Source organism: Bos mutus, chromosome 6, assembly GCF_027580195.1.
Source record: "Bos mutus isolate GX-2022 chromosome 6, NWIPB_WYAK_1.1, whole genome shotgun sequence".
NCBI classification, from domain to species: domain Eukaryota; kingdom Metazoa; phylum Chordata; class Mammalia; order Artiodactyla; family Bovidae; genus Bos; species Bos mutus.
Window position 1 is genome coordinate 96966647 of NC_091622.1, and position 19466 is coordinate 96986112.

Here is a 19466-nt window from a genome sequence, read left to right on the forward strand (position 1 = left end):
ATGCTTGTGACCAGCATAGGAAGTGAGGGCAGTTTTGTGGGACTGAGCCTTTAAGCTGGTGGAGTCTGGCAATAATGTTGGGTAGTGTCAGAATTGAACTGAATCGTAGGACACTCAGTTGGTGTCTGGAGAATCTGAGACTTGGTTGTTAGTGTTCCCAAACACCCTAGAAATATGCTATCGATGTAACACTGAAGTTCATTTTCAACATAATGTCTCATTGGGTTTACCTATGTTTCAGTATTAGAGAAGAAATGTTCTTTGAAGAGCCCAAAAAGAAAAAATCACAATTCTGCATAAAAGAATTTTATTTAGCGATCAGATCTCAATGAATAATGCCAGTCATTGCTTGATTCTGTTAAAATGTGCTATTAGATATACTCTTAAAAAGTGTACAGTGCATCACCAAAAGCTATTTAACTTGGATTGTGTAGAGTAAAAGAAAACTTCATAAATCTTTGTTCCTTGATAAAATTTTTAAAATACAAAAATGAAAAAAAACCTCCAAAGCAGTATTCAAAAATAACAAATGTCCCCTTGGACTATTTACAGTAAGATGCCTTTCTAATAGGAGAACACTCTTTTTCTCACATTTTACTTGGCTGTTAGAGGTATTCTCCCTCCCCCACCTCATGATTCCTTCCATCTATCTTGCAGGAAACGTCATCTTCTCTCTCATTCATCTTTGAGTCTTTCTCTGATACACCCTTTTCCTACTCTAAATTACCAGGAATTCTAGTCAGCAGACGTTGGTTGAGCACCTAATGTGTGCCAGGCACTGTGCTAAGAAGTGGGGATAAATACAGAAGTGAAAAGTCATTGAACCCCCTCCTCAAGAAGCTCAGAGTTTGTGTTGAATTAAAAAAGATTGTTCACATTATAGTCCTTGAAATCTCAAGTCCCTGCGAAGTGAATTTGGGGATTTCTTGAAACAAAGTGCACTCACAGCGTCAGCTTGGCCCACTCCAGGACATTTTGAATTTAGAATTCTGCTCATTTTTATGAAACACAGCCTCTGTAAAGCCCAGGCCTACAGTTTGAGTTCTAAACTCTTTGCAGGTGGAAACTGCATGCTGGGTTGTAGGGGACCAGCTGAACCAATTTGTTTTGGGGGGGAGGGTACCCTTCTAATTGGCTCCTACAAATTCTGAGTATGAAAAGCCCTTAACCTCCCCCACCCCAATACAAAATTTAAGCGATAGGTACGTTTGAGAAACTCCCCTCTTATTTGAACCTCCAACAAGATGCTCTAAAACTCCTATCTTTGACAAATGTCCAGAAGGAGTTCTTTTTATTACCTTTGTGCTTTTCTGTGAATATTTTCTTGGCTTCAAACATAAAATTGAGCCTACAGGTGACCTTCCCCTCCCCGCTTTATCATGGTTAAACCCCAGACAAGTTTAGTTCTTGCATTTGGTCTACATCCTCTTTATCCATGAGACCTCGAAAGACCCATGGTAGTTACTTACGAAAAAAAAAAAAAAGGCAAATCATGAAGTAGAAAATAAAAACCAAACATAGCGTACTATAGAAGCAAAAACGAAACCACACCCTGGCTGCCCCCATCTCTCCATGCCTGGCAGACCTTGGTCCTGCAAATATTCACACTGGGGAATATTTCTCAGTCACAGGAAAGTCCAAATCACGTGGTGGACTTCCCTCTCACAGCTTATAGCGTCGAATCTGGTCAGCCAACCGCTGAACGACGATGAAGGGAGTTTCTTTGGGAAAGTTCCATCCTTGATCCCACATCGTCCACAGGTTACGAGGGGTCACATCTCTATACAGTGCCTGTCCAAGTAAATGATACTCGGTCCATTCAAGAGCCAGATTCACAATTTCCTCATGAGCTGGTTCCAAGCCCTTTGGATCTGAAGGCAACGTTGGGAGTTGGCATTGTTCCCACGTCACATTTGGCCTGCCCTACCCAAGGTAGGGTGATCACGGTGGCTGGAGTACATGAAGAGGACAATAAGGGTGTTGGGAGAGAGGGGAAAAGACGTGATCATGCACAAGCTTCTTGCTCTGTCGTGCATTATATTTTCAGTGTAACAGCATGTGTTTCGACACACAGGGCTTGTGCTTTTTTGTTAAATAACTCGCCCTGAAAAGCTCATTTGGCAAATGTGGCCACGAATGTGTGTGTGTGGTGTGTCACGAGGTTGTGTGTCAAGTCCTATGGGTGTGTCCTGGCCCCTCCCTCGATGCCACACCCACCTGCCCAGCAAGGAAAAGCTGAAGGGTTACACCTGGTCGGTTTGATATTCGGAAGCTTCAGACAGGCTTTCTGAGAAGCTTAGGAAGTTCTCCTGGTATTCGGAGCAAACAATCTCGTAGCGATAATGCCGGAACTCCACAGCAAATGTGCCAAAGTAAGACAGGAAGCACATGACCAGGCCCCACTGGACCCTGGCGGCGTACATGTGGATGCCTTGCGCCATGAGGATGAAGTCTGGGGAGAAGTGGTCAAGGAAAGTACCTCTGTCGGCCACGTTAAGGTTGGGCTCTTCTCTGGGCAGAGACAGGTTACAGGAAAGAGCCAAAGAACTTGCCAGGGCCAGCCGAACTCTATCTACATAAATAATACGAGGCCACGTCATGCAGCCCTTCCTTTGTGCCAGACATGCTTCTAGGTGCTTTCATGGAGCACCTAGCTTGATCCTCACAACATCCTATTGTCTTCAGTTTGTTTAAAATAGGGAGCACAGACTGATGAACCTATTTTCAGGGCAGCAGAGGAGACGCAGACATAGGGAACAGACTTGTGGACACAGCGGGGGAAGCGGAAGGAGAGGGTGGGACGAATGGAGAGAATAGCATGGAAACACCAACACCACCGTATGTAAAAGAAACAGCCAGTGGGAATTTGCTGTATGACTCAGGTAACTCAAACCGGAGCTCTGGGACAATCTCAAGGGGTGGGATGGGGTGGGAGGTGGGAGGGAGGTTCAAGAAGGAGGGGACATATGTATACCTATGGCTGATTCATGTTGATGTATGGCACAAACCAACATAATGTTGAAAGCAATTATAATTAATTCATTATCAATTAAAAATAAGTAATTAAAAAATTAGGGAGTACAGGGGCACGTGTGCATGCTCAGTTGCGTCCAACTCTTTGAGACCCCATGGACTGCAGCCCTCTGTCGCTCAGTCACATCTGACTCTGCGACTCCATGGACTGTAGTTTGCCAGGCTCCTTTGTCCATGGAATTTTCCAGGCAAGAATACTGGAGTGGGTTGCCATTTCCTACCCAAGTCTCCTGCACTGCAGGCAGATTCTTTACCTATTGAGCCATCAAGGAAGCCCTTAACATAAGGAAATGGAGGCCAAATGGGTAACACACGTATTAACTGGTGGAAATGGGGCTCAAACACAAGAACTCTGACTCCTTGCCCATGCATTTGACCACTATTCTCCATGGTGACCTAATAAACTGTGAGACTAGCTAAAGACTTATAATTCCAAAGTAATTCTTTGGCCAGAAAAATAATGTTATATTTTTAAAAGACACTGCAAATGACTATGGAACAATGTGTACTTACCAAATAGTGAACCACATCCATATAAGCTGTGTTTGTTTTTGCAATGTTACTAACAATGTTTAAGTGGCACTCCTTCCTCTCTCTAATTTTTATTATTGTTTTTCAGACAATATTATATAGGCTGGTTTCACTCCTGGTGTTGCATTTAAACTTGCGCCCAAATAAAAATAGGCAACTTAAGAAACCAACGGAACAGATGATATGTCTATGCATGAATATATATGAAGTATATGCATATATGTATACACACACACACACACACACACTTCAGGATATATAAAGGTAGGAGCTTGGAAGAAGAAAGGTTCACAATATTTTTGATTGCAGGAGTTTGCAACCCCAGGTCATGGACTGCTGCTGGTCCACAGCCTGTTAGGAACGGGGCTGCACAACAGAAGTGAGTGGCAGGCAAGGGAGCGAAGCGTCATCTTTGTTTACAGCTGCTCCCCATTGCTCTCATTACACCTGAGCTCCACCTCCTATCAGATCAGTGGAGGCATTAGATTCTCATGAGAGCATGAACCCTATGGTGAACTGCCTGTCCAAAGCATCTAGGTTTGGCACTACTGATGAGAAACAACCTGAAACCATCAGCCTCTCCCCCACCACCCCAGTCCATGGAAAAACTGTCTTCCATGAAACGTCCCTGGTGCCAAAAAGGTTGGGGACCAATGCTCTAGGGAAAGGCTAAGAGGTCAAGGACTAAATAAAGTTATTTAGAAAGTCAGAAATGTTCCCTTAGAATTAGTTCTACATTCAGAACTTAGACTTAAAATCTTGGGTAATTTTTAGAGAGCAAAAAAGTACGTGAGAACTACTTCAGCTAAACTTTGTTCTCCTGACTAGACTTGGATCCATTCATCAGGGAACCAAGAAATGGTTCCAAGTCTTCAGAAATAACATGGATCAGAATTGTTTAGTATAAGCTCAAAATTAAAAATAATTCAAAACCTTCACATACTCTTCTGACTGACAGTTCAAAATATTGCCAAAACAATATTATTATTGCTTAATAGGGGAGGGATACATCTTCAGATCTCACACTGGCAGAATTCTGACCTGTTTACTCATAAAATAATTGTGACTTGTTTACTCAGATTACTAGTATTTCTCAGATTACTTGAATTTCAAGTCCTTTGATGTTCTCTATCTAATGTGACCATAGAACTTCAGAAAACCCCTAAAATGACTGAATGGCAGTTTGGAAAGGAAGAAGAAATAAACACCTCTAAATAATCCACTAACTAAAGAATGTCTTTGAAGACTAAATGTTTTCATATTTTAAAGCCACTCTAAGTAAAAGAACTGAGCCTGAGTTTAAAACAAACTGACACATTCCATGTGTGATCTTGGGTAACTAACCTCTGTTACTATTCTTGTTAAGTGAGGATTAAAAACGTAGACACATTTAAAGTTGCTTAGAATAATGTCTACCACATTATAAGTGCCCAATAAATACTGGCTATTCATGAAGACTGTAATAGTGTTAGTTTACAGTTTGCCATCTAGGAACCTTATTCCCTTCTTCTCCATGGTTTCCAGAGGACCTATTAGAGTGAACACTTAGGAATGATTGATCTGATTGGTGGGCTCGGAACCGGCCTGCTTCCACTGGGCTCTGCTATAGTAGGTGGGGTCGCTGTTCTCCACCCTAGACTAGTCCCTCTGCAATCTGTTTGGGGTTCAACTGAGTGAAGTGCTGTTCTCTGTCTTTCCCTGATTTCTCTACTTGTTACTGGGTGGATAAGTTGAATTCTAAGGTGTGAGAGAGGAGGCCTGCACAATTCTCCTTTCCAAGTTTACTAGGAATAAAGGCTGATTTCTTCACACCCATTTGGCTCCTTGTGACTGTTCTTCATTGGTTCAGACTCCAAGGGAGGAAGGGAAATAGCACATCAAAACCTCAAAATTATTTGTTTGGGACAACAGTGCATGCCGTGGTAATCTAGTTCTTGAATTTCTTTTCCAGAAAAGCTTACTTGTTTAGAAATGTATTTTTGTCTCTTGAAATTCATTTTTACAGTTTAATAAATTAAATGAAATAACAGAGCCATGATAAAGTCACAAATGAAAAAAAATTGTCAAGATGGAAGAAATAAAGCACAATTCTCTCTTGGATTATGCATTCTGTCTATTTCACAAAAGGAAGCCTTATGTCATTTGTGATAAGGAGAATGCATGACACCATTCCTACAGATTGAAACAGTTTTGAGCAGGCAGTGCTTGTTTTATTTTTAGTTCTCCATCTCCTCTTTGGCACGAAAAGGAGGTCTGAGAGTTTTCAGTTTTTACTTTTACTTTTCGTTTTTTCTAACATTCTGAGATGATCTGACAGTATCCTAAGTAACTAAGAATGGCAGTGTTCTCATCTTCTACAAGGACAAGTCATCTGTGTTTTAATCTCACGGGCAGAGACCCTTTTCACACTCAAAGGATACAGAGGACCACGCAGAGAGTGATAGACGCTGAGAGAATAACTCGTGGAATTCCAACCTTCCGTCCTTCATTCTTGATGTTGACTTTGAGTGTCAATGCTGCCTGAATCCAGCAGGTCAACGTGCCAAATCCAAAAGTCAAGGAAGTTCCGACATTATGGATTTCTTCATCATTTGTGAGCTAAGGGATGAACAGATAATGACCTGTGGAGGCCCGTTCAGAAAATACATACAGGCCAGTGGAACACATGAAGGAGAAAGAAATAGGTAAAGAGATGTTCTAAGAGTGGGCTAACAGATTGTAGAAAGAGCAATCTTTATCTCCACCAGCTCTTTGTGTCTATTCTCCATTGGTTTGAACTCTGAGGGAAAGAAGGGAAATGACTAGTACCCTCAAACCTCAAAACATTTGCTAAGATGAACCAATGAATGAACAAGCAGTGGTAATTTAGTTTTTGAATTTGTTTTCCATAAAAGCTTTGGAGAAAAGTAAAAGAAAAAAACAGGAAAGTTACCCATAAAAGGAGAAATGTCAAGTTTCTACAGACATAAACCCTGAACTCTGTTCTCCAGATTAAGAAATGAGACCAGAATCTGGCTGTGTATTTACTTATTGAGCATGGTCAGTTCTAAGCAGGTCAAGATTTCATTGGCCTGGACAACTAACAATGCTGGTTGTCATCTATTCTTACAGAATTGTCCATTTTCTGTAATATGGCCAATTATTGTTAAGGGGGTTGAACCCGTGACCCCTGCAGGGGAAGCATGGAGTTCTAACTACTGGACTGCCAGGAAATTCCCTTTTCTCTCCCATTATAGTAAGAAAAATACACTTATGAGCTTTTGCCATATCTGGAGACCCATTAAAAGGCAACAGTGTTTGAAGATTCCTGGTCAAGGCCTTCATACAGTTAATAGGTTAAAGGAGACCCATTTGGGTTGTTTCAGTTGGAAGTCAGAGATGTAAACTGCTCAAATCACTGCCCACTGATTTAAAAAATATACAGTAGTACAGTAGGATTTTTTTCTTCTTTGAAAAAAACCACCACCCCACAGGTCAAAACACATATTTTTAAAACATTTAAAATAATGATTCCCCAAGTCAAATTTTACTTCTAGAAAACTGGCTTTCCATGCTATACATAATCTGTTTATTTATTTTTTAAATCTAATTTTAAAAATAGATGGTATATTTAGTTACATGGGTCAAATTTAAAAAAATTATGAAATGAGTATAGGCAACTGCATTATTTGTTCCCTGTGTAATCTCTGTAGATACTCCAGAAAATGTTCTATGAGGAGCATGTAGTGTCATCATTGATGGTTTTGAATATTTGTGGTTCAATCAAACAATCCCATCAATGGGATTCTTTAGGGAACTTAAATGAAAGACAAAATGTCTACTCAGTAACTTCCATCCAAGACCCAGTTGAAAGAAATGATAGTTATTGAGCATTTTACAACATGCCAGCCCTTGTAGCACAGAAGCATAAGTGGAAGGAAGATTCCCACCAAAATCTCAATAAAAAATGCTCTGTGCCCTAACATTTTGGAGCTCAACAGATAAACTCTCAAATATTCTCCTGATAATTCATTGTCTAAGGCAATAGGTTCTAAGAATGCAGCTTTCTCATTATTGGGGTTGATATGGAATGAGGCCTTGGATAATTAGAGGAACTGGTGAGATTGCATGCCTGTCTTCAGACGACCCATTAAGTAAAAAAATACTGTACCAGGGGGTGTCCGGGGGAATGAGATACTAATTTAATGGATTATCAGCACTGAGGACTCAGGGCAAGAGTCAGTCTTAGAAAACCCACTACCCTATTTTCAGTGAGAACATTACGAAATGCTCACTGGAGTGCTGAGTGTCTGGAATGCCTTCACCATTTGGATTTCACCCAGTAGACAAGGGAGAAGTCTAGGATCAGCGTTTAATTGCAAGAAGGAGGTTTCTAGTAGCAGTATTTAGCAGAGGCTGGAGGATGCTGGGGAGGAAATGGAGGCAGGGAAAACAGACAACCACTGCAACAGTGCAGTGGTCTCCATGACTTAAAACTGAAGTCAAGAGTTGGTGCTGACAAGGGAAATGATGCTTAAATGACCTTGGGTGTGTGTGTCAGTCGCTCAGTCGTGTACGCCTCTTTGCGATCCCATGGACTGTAGCCAGCCAGGTGCCTCTGTCCATGGGATTTTCCAGGGAAGGATACTGGAGTGAGTTGCCATTTCCTCCTCCAGTAATCCCTCCTCTAGGGATCATACCTGAGTCTCCTGCATTGCAGGCAGATTATTTACCACCTGAGCCACCAGGAAAGTCCCTAAATGACCTGGCACTTTTATATTTCTGGGAAGAAGAGTTAGGGTTAGTACATCTTTATACAAGTCACATTCTAAAGAAATTCTGATTTTCAAACTAACTCCCATGTGAGCCTGCTAATCTGAAACACAAGCTTTCATCCAATAAGGATGTTCAATGTTTAATTATAGAAAGGCAATGGTCCTATTAGTTTTCTAGAAAAATAGATTTGGATACAATTTATTATGAAAAAAGTGTACAGTACTTTGAAAGCCCTTGTAGAAAATACACAGCTATTTTAGTAGCTGTGTTTCCCAGTAGCTGTGCTATATGTCCAATTACAGTGAGGACTTTCCCATGTATGGATAAGGGAAGCCTGGCATGCTGCAGTCCATGGGCTTGCAAAGAGCTGGACACGATTGAGCGACTGAACTGACTGAGGTGAGGCTCAATGATCAGACAGGCTGACTGCTGGAGAACCTGTGCATATTAGGAACCACTGTTAGAATGTTTTTAAAAGTCCATGGAGAATTTTATGGGCCACATAGTGACTATACCTCACTGGCTGTGATAATCATATAGGTGAAGCATGAGATGGAGATGAAAAAGGCCAAATGAAGTACCTGAAAATTACCAAGTAAGGTCATTCCAAAGGAAGCCAGACAGAGAGCCACCAAGCCACTAATATTCAGCCACGGATTTAAAACCTTTGGTTTCAGTTGTATGAAGCGCAGAACAGCTACCACAAGAGCTGGGAATAAAACAAAATGTTATAATTGGAAAATTGAAATCACGCAGCCAGACTAGGAAATAGCACTCTAAAGCCACAATTGCAAAAGTAAACTTCTTGCCATCGTACATTTTTAAATCTCTGAAACGACAATTTTTAAAAGAAAACTTGCAGGCAATGTTTCTGATTATTGAGATGTTTTATTCTAGCTAACCCGGGGAAAGCAGAGAGGAACTGGAGCAGCAGTGTTACATGTTACTTGGGTGATGCAAGATGATAGACTGGTAATAGTGTTGTTCCCAGAGTTTTCAAAAACAAGGTTAGCACAGGACAGACTGGCTTAGGAGAGCACTGCAGAGGCTTGGCACACGACAAATCAGATGCAGAGAGTCAGCCCATGGCACGAGAATTCACTGATTCAATCACCCTTTAATTGAGAACAGTGTTAGGACAGACGGGGCAAGAAAACGTGGGGAAGAAGACATGGTTATCAGTCTAGACAAACCTGCTGGTGCCTGTGCCAGAAATCATCCCTGGGTATGCGAAGGAAGATAAAGCACGTATACAAATCCCTTTGTTACTAGTTCACTCCCTCTCTCCTCTGATTCTACTTGGGGGTGTTCATTGTCAAAGGACAAAGATAGTTCATCTAAATTAGGGCACTAAGAAAATCATGGAATCTGTATTTTAACATAGCAGATCTGGGGGTTTGGTATGTATTAAAAATCATACTGTGATTATATTAAGAAAGCTCAGTTCTTCCAAATGATGTTAATTACTCATTTTGAAAGCCCACTCTTTTCAACCAAATTGTCATCGGAGAATCTGAAGAGAGAATGAAGGAAGTTACTTAGATTTCAAATCTGCCTTCTAATAGTGACCGTGAGGCTAGTCCATACTCAAGCCATTAATCTAAGAATCCCCTTTTATTAATTGCTTACTGCAGGGATATTTTCATATTTATACAAAAAGCTGGGAGAGCCTAGTCTACAAATGATTTTTAAAAAGCACTTGCAGTTAATATGTTATAGCTAATATAAGGAAAGGCAGTTACTACTTCCTAAGGCAATTTATTTTGACATTAAGGTTTAGCAGGGAAGATGATTAGGAATTCAGGAATTATCCTATTTATACAGCAATTCAGTAGGTAATTATTTGCTAAAAGTCTACCTTGATTACTGGCCAATATAGTAGCCATTAATAAGAAACCATCCACAAATTTGCATTTCTCAGGTCTGCCGAATTTAACAGTTTCAAGCTACGAAGTTAGTTCATTGAATTGACTTTCAGTTCCAAGTACCTCTGGTGAAAGAGTGGTATACAACTTGGATAACATTTGGATTTGGGAAGCAAAATAGAAATAAACCATAATTTATGAAATCGTAAATTGTTTGGCTCTGATTTAGCTTTTAGTATACTTAGCCCACGATTTATCATCAGATTAATAGATTATACTTTAGTTGATAATAGTGTTTTAACCTAATGGTTTGAGGGATCCAGTTAGGAGCTACAGTGGAATATTTTCAGAAGTCTATTAACAGTGACAACAGTTCTCCTTGTTGTTTAGTCGAATAGTTGTGTCCGACTCTTTTGTGACTGTAGTCCACCAGGCTCCTCTGTCCACATTAGGAGATGAAAAAATTTCTATTACTTTGGGGATGGAAATAGGAGGAAGAAGTGGGGAGAGGAGAAATTCACTACAAGCACCTCAACACAAAGTGATCTTCAGAAAAGGAAGCCATTAGATTTAGACCAGAAATCTCCACACAGGCCATCGGGGAGACACTTGCTAGTTACGTGTGTGTGGATATTAGTCAGGGCATAATGACAAAATCAATCCGAAAGGAAATCAGTCCTGAATAATCACTGGAAGGACTGATGCTGAAGCTGAAACTCCAATACTTTGGCCACCTGATGCGAAGAACTGACTCACTGGAAAAGACCCTGATGCTGGGAAAGATGGAAGGCAGGAGGGGAATGTGATGACAGAGGATGAGATGGTTGGATGGCATCACCAACTCGATGGACCTGAGTTTGAGCAAGCTCCCGGGAGTTGGTGATGGATAGGGAAGCCTGGCGTGCTGCACTCCATGGAGTCGCAAAGAGTCGGACACGACTGAGCGACTGAACTGAACTGAATGACAAAATACCGAGGCAAATATGACAAAATGCGTTTGAAATACATTTCAAATGTGCTTTTAAAAATGACTAGTGTGGGGTATGACTCTGGGAACTCTCTGGTTGTCATTCAGTTTGGAGGGCTAGGACGGTGCTGGAACTCTGGCCGAAGCCCTGACTCACACCGCTGAGGCAGACACCAAGATGGTTCTTCACGTTGGCCATCCACGTAGTTGGTGCCACTGTACTCCCAGGGACACAGTTACTGTCTCTCTTTGTGTTCCTCATTTCTCGCCAGCGAACTCTGGACATGTACCATCCCCCTGGCTCCAGTTATTCTAGCCTTCTCATTTGTAATCTGCATGGTAAATCATTTCATCAAGAACAGATAATGAAATTAAACAGGAAGCAGAAACCTTCCTGAAGACAGGAATCAACCCAAAATGCCTAACTTCCAGAATTGCATTCCAAACACCACATTTTGCCCTTTTCACCTATTAACTCCATTATAAATCAGCTGAGGGCTTCCCTGGTGGTCCAGTGGTTAAGAATACTCCTTGCACGCAAGGAATACCAATTTGATCCCTGGTCTGGGAAGATCCCACATGCCATGGGGCAACTGAGCCTCTGTGTCATAACTACTGAGCCTACATACTGCAACTCCTGAAGACCATGGACCTAGAATCTGTGCTCTGTAACAGAAGAAGCCACTGCAATGAGAAGCCCACCCACACGAGAGAGTAGCTCCTGCTCACTACAACTAGAGAAAAAGCCAGAGCAGCAACAAAGACCCAGCACAGGCAATAAATAAACAAATCTTTAAAAAAAAAAATCAACTGAGACAAGGCATACTTTCCTTTTAAAATAAGATCTAGTTGAAATCTTATGGTTGTGGAAATAATAAAGTTTCTGGTCTGTTAACAGTTTTATTAAAAGGTTTAAATGGAGGCAGATTCAGACTATCTGTTATGAAGTCCACTTACAACCAAGTAGTGATTTAATTATAGCTTCTTGAAAGGGTCTTCTGGGCAGTAGGGCAATTTCAAAGCTATCTTTACATGTGCAAACCAATTTTTACCACATTAACATTCTGTTCAACAGATCATTTTAAAGTTTCCTTAGATTTTTAAAATTTTACTTACAGTTTTAGAAAAGATTTAAAAAAACCCACCCATCTGTGGTTTTTGATACTTACAGCAGTTCTTTGCTATACATCTGCTATACAGATGCTCTTTTTAATTTATCTCTGTGTTAAAAAATACAAATATTAGAGAGTAATTGCCTATTTTCTTTGTTAAATTTTTTATTTTGAAGCTGATAGGGTTCTTCAAGTTCAAACCCAAAATAGCAGCTCTTCATTGCAGTTGTAGACTGGTGCCTGGCCAAATTCTTCTTCATTTTGTTTAGTTTTGCTGTTTATGCATCAATAATACCTATTTATGACAGCAGTAGAACACAACAATCAATATATTTTGGCTGAAGGAGGGAGAGAGGCTGCTGTTAGGTGACCAAAATCATTCAGCTATTAACTTTATCCTCACAACCTCTCCAGGGCAGAAATATTTCTATTAAGAAATGTGTCTTACAGCAAAAGAGATGCAGATGTAAAGAACTCTGTGGGAGAAGGCGAGGGTGGGATGATCTGAGAGAATAGCAGTGAAACATGTATATTGTCATATGTGAAATACATCACCAGTCCAGGTTCGATGCATGAGACAGGGTGCTCAGGGCTGGTGCACTCGGATGACCCTGAGGGATGGGATGGGGAGGAACGTGGGAGGGGGGTTCAGGATGGGGAACACATGTACACCCATGGGTGATTCATGTCAATGTATGGCAAAAACCACCACAATATTGTAAAGTAATTAGCCTCCAATTAAAATAAATACATTAATTTTTTAGAAAAGAAATGTATCTTAGATCATAAAAGTACAGATTTAGAACAAACAATATAAATAATTCTGTAAAGAAAATCACTGAGCAGTTATTTGATCTTTGATTCAGTTCAGTTCAGTTCAGTCTGTCAGTCGTGTCCGACTCTTTGTGACCCCATGAACCGCAGCACGCCAGGCCTCCCTGTCCATCACCAACTCCCGGAGTTCACTCAGACCCACATCCATCGAGTCAGTGATGCCATCCAGCCATCTCATCCTCTGTCGTCCCCTTCTCCTCCTGCCCTCAATCCCTCCCAGCATCAGAGTCTTTTCCAATGAGTCAACTCTTCGCATGAGGTGGCCAAAGTACTGGAGTTTCAACTTAAGCATCATTCCTTCCAAGGAAATCCCAGGGCTGATCTCCTTCAGAATGGACTGGTTGGATCTTTGATTAGTCCATCAAAAAAACACAAGATTTTTGCTAACTGATTTTAATAAATACCACACCAACGCATTTGTAGGTTGTAAATTATAATCTATATGGCTGCCAACAAGCAGTGACTTAGATGAGGTCTTTGTTGTTTCTTAGGGCTTTTTCCATGGCTCAGTAGTAAAGAATCTGCCTACCATGCAGGAGACACAGGAGTCACAGGTTGGATCCCTGGGTTAGGAAGACCTGCTGGAGGAGGAAATGGCAACCCACTCCAGTATTATTGCCTAGAAAATCCCATGGACAGAAGAGTCTGGCAGGCTACAGTCCATGGAGTCACAAAGAGTCAGACACAACTGAGTGAACACACAGCATGCAGGCTGTTTCTTATAGTTAGTTATGTCATCTGAAATGATAGTCTGAGATCTAAAAGGGACAGGCCTGGGGAGACAAAAGTGACCACAGTGTAAGGCAAGAATTATTAGGAAAATGATTCATTTTCACTCCTGGATAAGTAAATAATAGATGGTTCACTCTCACTGAACACTAATCTTACTCAGTTTTGTGTCTACCAGCTGGCACTAAAAGTGATGAGATATAATAAACACCGGATGCTGCAATACCTTAGAGCAAAAGCCAGTAAAAACCTAATTGCTTCTTGATGGAGCAGGGGAGGACTGGAGAATCAGATGCTGACAGATGTCATCTGCAAGAGGGGAACTTGTTCTCATGACTGTGTTTTTGGAACTGCTTTTATACTGAGTTAATCATCAGCTTTGTAAAGGGATAAATTTGTGGGCTGGGAAAACTGGCATATTTTAGATACTGCGCTAAGGACTATTGGGACATATCAATTTGTCTTAAGAATACAAAGGGTAACATGTGGCTTCTAACATGTTCACTGGTTTCTTTAAAGCCCCATGGCGGACAGACATCCTGTGACATTTCCTCGTAAGGGAAGTCTCCAGTGTGTTATGATTAAAAGAGGTAATGTTTGCAAAGCACTTAGCATTGTGCCTGGAATGTTAAGGGACTGTCATTAATTACTGTTATTGCTGTGCTCCGTGGGGATGATGGTATGAGTTGGTACCAACCTGCCTACGTGGTGTGATTGCTGATGGACTGGGAAAGGTCTCTGATCCTGCAAGTCCAGAGTCATTCTTGGGACTTTGTGTTCTATTAGATGCAAATATCTCCTTAGAGGTCATTTATGCCTTAGTATGAGTACATTTATTACATCTTTTCAGAAGAGTGGTATGAAGAGTAGGAAAAAAGAGTGAGTACTGAGTTCCTATGCAGGAGACGCAGGTTCAATCCTTGAGTCACATAGATCCCTTGGAGAAGGGAATGGCAACCCACTCTAGTATTCTTGCCTGGAAAATTCCATGGACAGAGGAGCCTGGCTGGTTACAGTCCATGGGATCTCAAAGAGCTGGACACAACTGAATGACTAACACGAAGACTGAAGGCAGTGAGGACAAAACCAGACTGCCCAGCGTTTCCCCTGGGGGCTCAAGGGAACATTCCCCATGTTTCTCTGCCTTCTGAACCAACTAAGATTCTGCCTGTGGTGCAGGTTGGACCAACCATCTCCCTTGATTTTCCAGGGAATTTTATAGGTCTTCCCTTTTCCTACAGCAAAAATTTAAAAAGAACATGTAAGAGCCAGAGAAATTTTTTAGGGGGAGGAGAGTTATAAATAGTTGAAATAACAGGCCACCTCTTTGGAGGACAGGTGCTACAAAGGTCAAATACTCCCTCAGTAATAAACATCATCATGAGCTCTCACTTGGAGTGAAAGTCTCAGTATCCAAAAGGACCATGTTCAGAAAACTGCTGTTGAAGGATTTAGCCATCACTGACTGGACCCAACAAAATACTAATGCTGATAATTGGTTGACTTTTTTCTTTTGTTGGGTGCACTGCATGGCATGTGGGATCTTAATTCGCAGACCCAGGATCAAACCCGTGCCCTCTGCATGGAAAGCATGGAGTCTTAACCACTGGACCACCAGGGAAGTCCCAACCTGTTGAAAGACACAGAGCAGTCCTTGGCCTGGAGGAGATGAGCTCCGCAATTTGAACTGTGGTGCTGGAGGAGACTCTTGAGAGTCCCTTGGACTGCAAGAAGATTAAACCATTTGGAAGGACTGATGCTGAAGCTGAAGCTCCAATACTTTGGCTACCTGACGGGAAGAGCCAACTCATTGGAAAAGACCCTGATGCTGGGAAAGATTGAGGGCAGGAGAAGGGGACGACAGAGGATGAGATGGTTGGATGGCATCACTGACTCGATGGACATGAGTTTGAACAAACTCTGGGAGATGGTGAAAGACAGGGAAGCCTGGTGTGCTGCAGTCCATGCGGTCACAAAGAGTCAGACATAGCTGAGCGACTGAACAACAATAAGGCTGATTTGGAGGAAGACAGAGAGTATGGCTGGTTCCCACAGCCCCCGGAGAGAAGCACTCACAGAACAAAGAGGACAGGATATTAAATGAGAGCTTTAGTCCCTAAAGGAAAAGGGAATTAGGGCCGGACATGAGTACAAAAGGTTTCTTTCTGTTTTTTATAAACCTGTGTTCCCATTTGCCAGCTTGATATGTGTACAGGAACAGGGGAGGGCATGACCCTAATGATAATGCCAACCTTTAGACTGAAAGATGATGTCTATACACATCAATATTTATCTCAGACCCTATGCATTTTTCATGCTTGCCCGTGAAAGAATATATAAAGCATTCTTTTTAAAGAAAACATATTGCACAATATTATAGTCTCATGCAGGATTTTTATGGCACATGAAATACATTATTTCATGCAGCAAAAGAAATAAAGTCAAGAATTTGCTATAATGATTGAAGATGGTAAAGGGAAAAGAAAACGGAAGGTAAGCAGGTGAAAGGGATTTATGAAAAAAAAGGACCCTCAAAACAAAAAAAGCCCTCTTTAGCATACTGACATGATATGACACTAAATTATCCACTAAGCCCACCATACTTTTGATATGAGTTTTTGGAGAATTTAAAATAAAAAAGAAATATCCCAAAGCACGTAAAGCATTCTTCATGTTCTTCTTACCTAGGAATGCTGCCATGTTCATAACTTGACTAAACACACAGCTTGCAGGAGGTTCATCACCTGCAATACTTGAAAAATATGAAATGTTTTATTATTTCTATAGTAAAATCTATGACTGTTTGCAATAGACTGAATGTCTATGTCCCCTCAAAATTCATATGCTGAAATCCTAACATCCCACGTGATGGTATTAGGAGGCGGGGCCTTTGGGAGGTGATTAAGTGATGAAAGTAGAGCCCCAGTGAATGGGGTTAGTGCCCTTATAAAAGGGCCCCAGGGAGCTCTCTAGTCCTCTTTCCGCCATGTGTGGACACAATGAGAACGCAGCAGGCTGAAACCGGAAGAGGTTCTCATCAGACCCTGACCACGCTGGCACCCTGATCTTGGACTTCCGCCTGCAGAGATGTGAGAAATAGATTTCTGATGTTTGTAAGCCACCCAGTCTAGGCTACTTTGTCCTAATAGTCAGAACTAATACACCCTGCTAACGTTGCCTAAGATACAGCAGATCAGAAGAGAATGATCAAGTTACCTTATATATGGTGCATGCTTCACACCAGGTTTCCTGGATGACAGAAAAAACCCAGAAGCTCAGGTTAACACACAGTTACTTTTGCATAGTTTAACTTTACCAGTGGCAAAGTTTTGCTAAATCTACTGATGAACAAAGAGTTACCCAGAGATAAACTTTACCTTTCAGCTGAATTTAATGGGAAAATTTTGTCATCTTCCACAGCTATGAAGTATCTATGAAGAAAAAACAATAAACTTTATAAAGCAAAGAAATTTAAAAAAAGAATTATCTGTTTCCCAATATTACTGGACTAACCACATTAAATCATATTTGCTTGTTTAACAGTCATCGAGAATAAGGACGTCCATATATTCGATAACGTTAAACAAGCAAATGTTCGAATATACGTATGTATGTGTGCTCAGTTGAGTCCGACTCTTTGTGACTCCATGGACTGTAGTCCGCCAGGCTCCTCTGTCCATGAAGTTTTCCAGGCAAGAATACTGGAGAGGGTTGCCATTTCCTTCTCCAGGGAATCTCCTCCACCCAGGGACTGAACCCTCCTTTCTTGAGTCTTCTGCATTGGCAGGCAGATTTTTTACCACTGCATCACCTGCTGCTGCTGCTGCTGCTGCTGCTAAGTTGCTTCAGTCGTGTCCGACTCTGTGCAACCCTAGAGACAGCAGCCCAACCAGGCTCTCCCGTCCCTGGGATTCTCCAGGCAAGAACCCTGGAGTGGGTTGCCATTTCCTTCTCCAATGCATGAAAGTGAAAAGTGAAAGTGAAGTAGCTCAGTCATGTCCAACTCTTAGCGACCCCATGGACTGCAGCCCACCAGGCTCCTCCGTCCATGGGATTTTCCAGGCAAGAGTCCTGGAGTGGGGTGCCATCGCCTTCTCCGACTGCATCACCTGGGAAGCCCAAATCTGTAGCACGTTAGCGTCAAATTAGCAAATCTTGCAAATAGTGAGTCCATATCACCAGTATGCAATATATGCTTTGCAAAATTTATTACTCATACTTATTGTTTACTTTGGGTGATAGAACAAAGACAGGGAAATGGGGACTTCAGCAAGGTTGAGTTAGCCAACATTATTTTAAAGTATTTACAAATACATTCACGAGAATATGACATATACAGTTGTCCATCTGTATTTGCAGGGGACTGGTTCCAGGAGAAGCAGTGGATACCAGAATCTGTGGATTCTCACATCCTGTAGTCAGCTCCACATCCTCAAACTCAACCAACCATGGACCACATAGTACTGTAGTATTTATTGAAAAAAATCCACGTATAAGTGGACTCTCACAGTTCAAAGTACTGCTGGTCAAGGGTCACCTGTACTCTCTGCACATCCTCCTGTACACTTTCATTTCTAAGTTATTGATGACACTAAATACAATAGTTGTAAAGATAAAGTAAAATGCTATATAAGTAGTTGCCAGTGAGCAGCATATTCAAGTTTTGCTTTTTGGAACTTTCTGGAATTTTTTTTTTCCTGAATATTTTTGATTAGGAGTTGGTTGACTTTGAGGGTGTGGAGCCTGCAGACACAGAAAAGGGGGGCTGTACTATCAAGACTTTACTTTTTTATCTACATTACACCTGAATCCTTACATAAGAGAATACTCACACTATCCACAACCCAGCAGATGTAAACACGGTAAAAACAAGAGGTAAAAACATCCATACACTGCATTTCTTCCCATCCATGCCTGATGCCTGTGCCCCTGAAATAAAATCAACAAGTGTTAATAACTAAGGCAAAACTTGGTCTCACCCTTTCAAGATAGAAAGGAAGCTTACTTTAATGAAAAAAAAAAAAAAACAAAAGCATAGTTTATGAAACAAAGATTCAAATGAGTATCATTACTGTCAACTACACATGCAGGAAATCCCTTGAGCAAGTAACATGTTAGACTGTTTTCTATCATTACCTTAAATATTCCAAAATTTTAGTTGAGAATTGATGGAAAATTTCTCCTAAAGATGTGCATCCTTATACAAGCATCAGTGTATTCAAGAAAGGACCAAAGAGTTTGGGTTAGGACTTTCAGGAGAAAATCTAGATACCAAAGGCATACAACCTACTTGTAGTGCTATTAATATTACTTAACATAGTTTTCTTTTTTAAAATGTTTATGTATTTATTTGGATGTGCTAGGTCTCAGTTGTGGCATGTATGGTCTTTGATCTTCCTTGCAGCATGTGGGATCTTTAGTTGAGTTATGCAGACACTTAGCTGCAGAAGGTAGGATCGAGTTCCCTGAGCAGGGATTGAACCCTGGCCCTCTGCATGGAGAGCATGGGGTCTTAGCCACTGGATGACCAGGGAAGTCCCTAACATAGTTTTCTAGTAATCTGACATTTTGAAACTATCTACATTCATCATCTTTTTATTTATTTATTGGCTGCATGGCATGTGGGATCTTAGTTCCCTG

General features: G+C 41.2%; 1 protein-coding gene across 5 annotated transcripts in view; it reads right to left on the reverse strand.

Moving 5' to 3' along the window:
• Positions 1-290: 290 nt before the first annotated feature.
• Positions 291-19466, reverse strand: part of TMEM150C (transmembrane protein 150C) — a 111782-nt gene continuing 92606 nt past the window's right edge. For 4 of the 5 annotated variants that reach the window (XM_005904343.3, XM_070372587.1, XM_070372588.1 and 1 more), the window contains 7 exons: positions 18659-18755; positions 17204-17257; positions 17043-17075; positions 16511-16578; positions 8901-9028; positions 5985-6162; positions 291-2452 (listed from right to left, as the gene is read on the reverse strand). In XM_005904343.3, the coding sequence (XP_005904405.1) occupies positions 2244-2452; positions 5985-6162; positions 8901-9028; positions 16511-16578; positions 17043-17075; positions 17204-17257; positions 18659-18738 (750 nt within the window). In that variant the 5' untranslated portion in view covers positions 18739-18755 and the 3' untranslated portion in view covers positions 291-2243. The remainder of the gene's footprint in view (positions 2453-5984; positions 6163-8900; positions 9029-16510; positions 16579-17042; positions 17076-17203; positions 17258-18658; positions 18756-19466) is intronic. The other variant, XM_070372590.1, reaches the window with a different exon arrangement.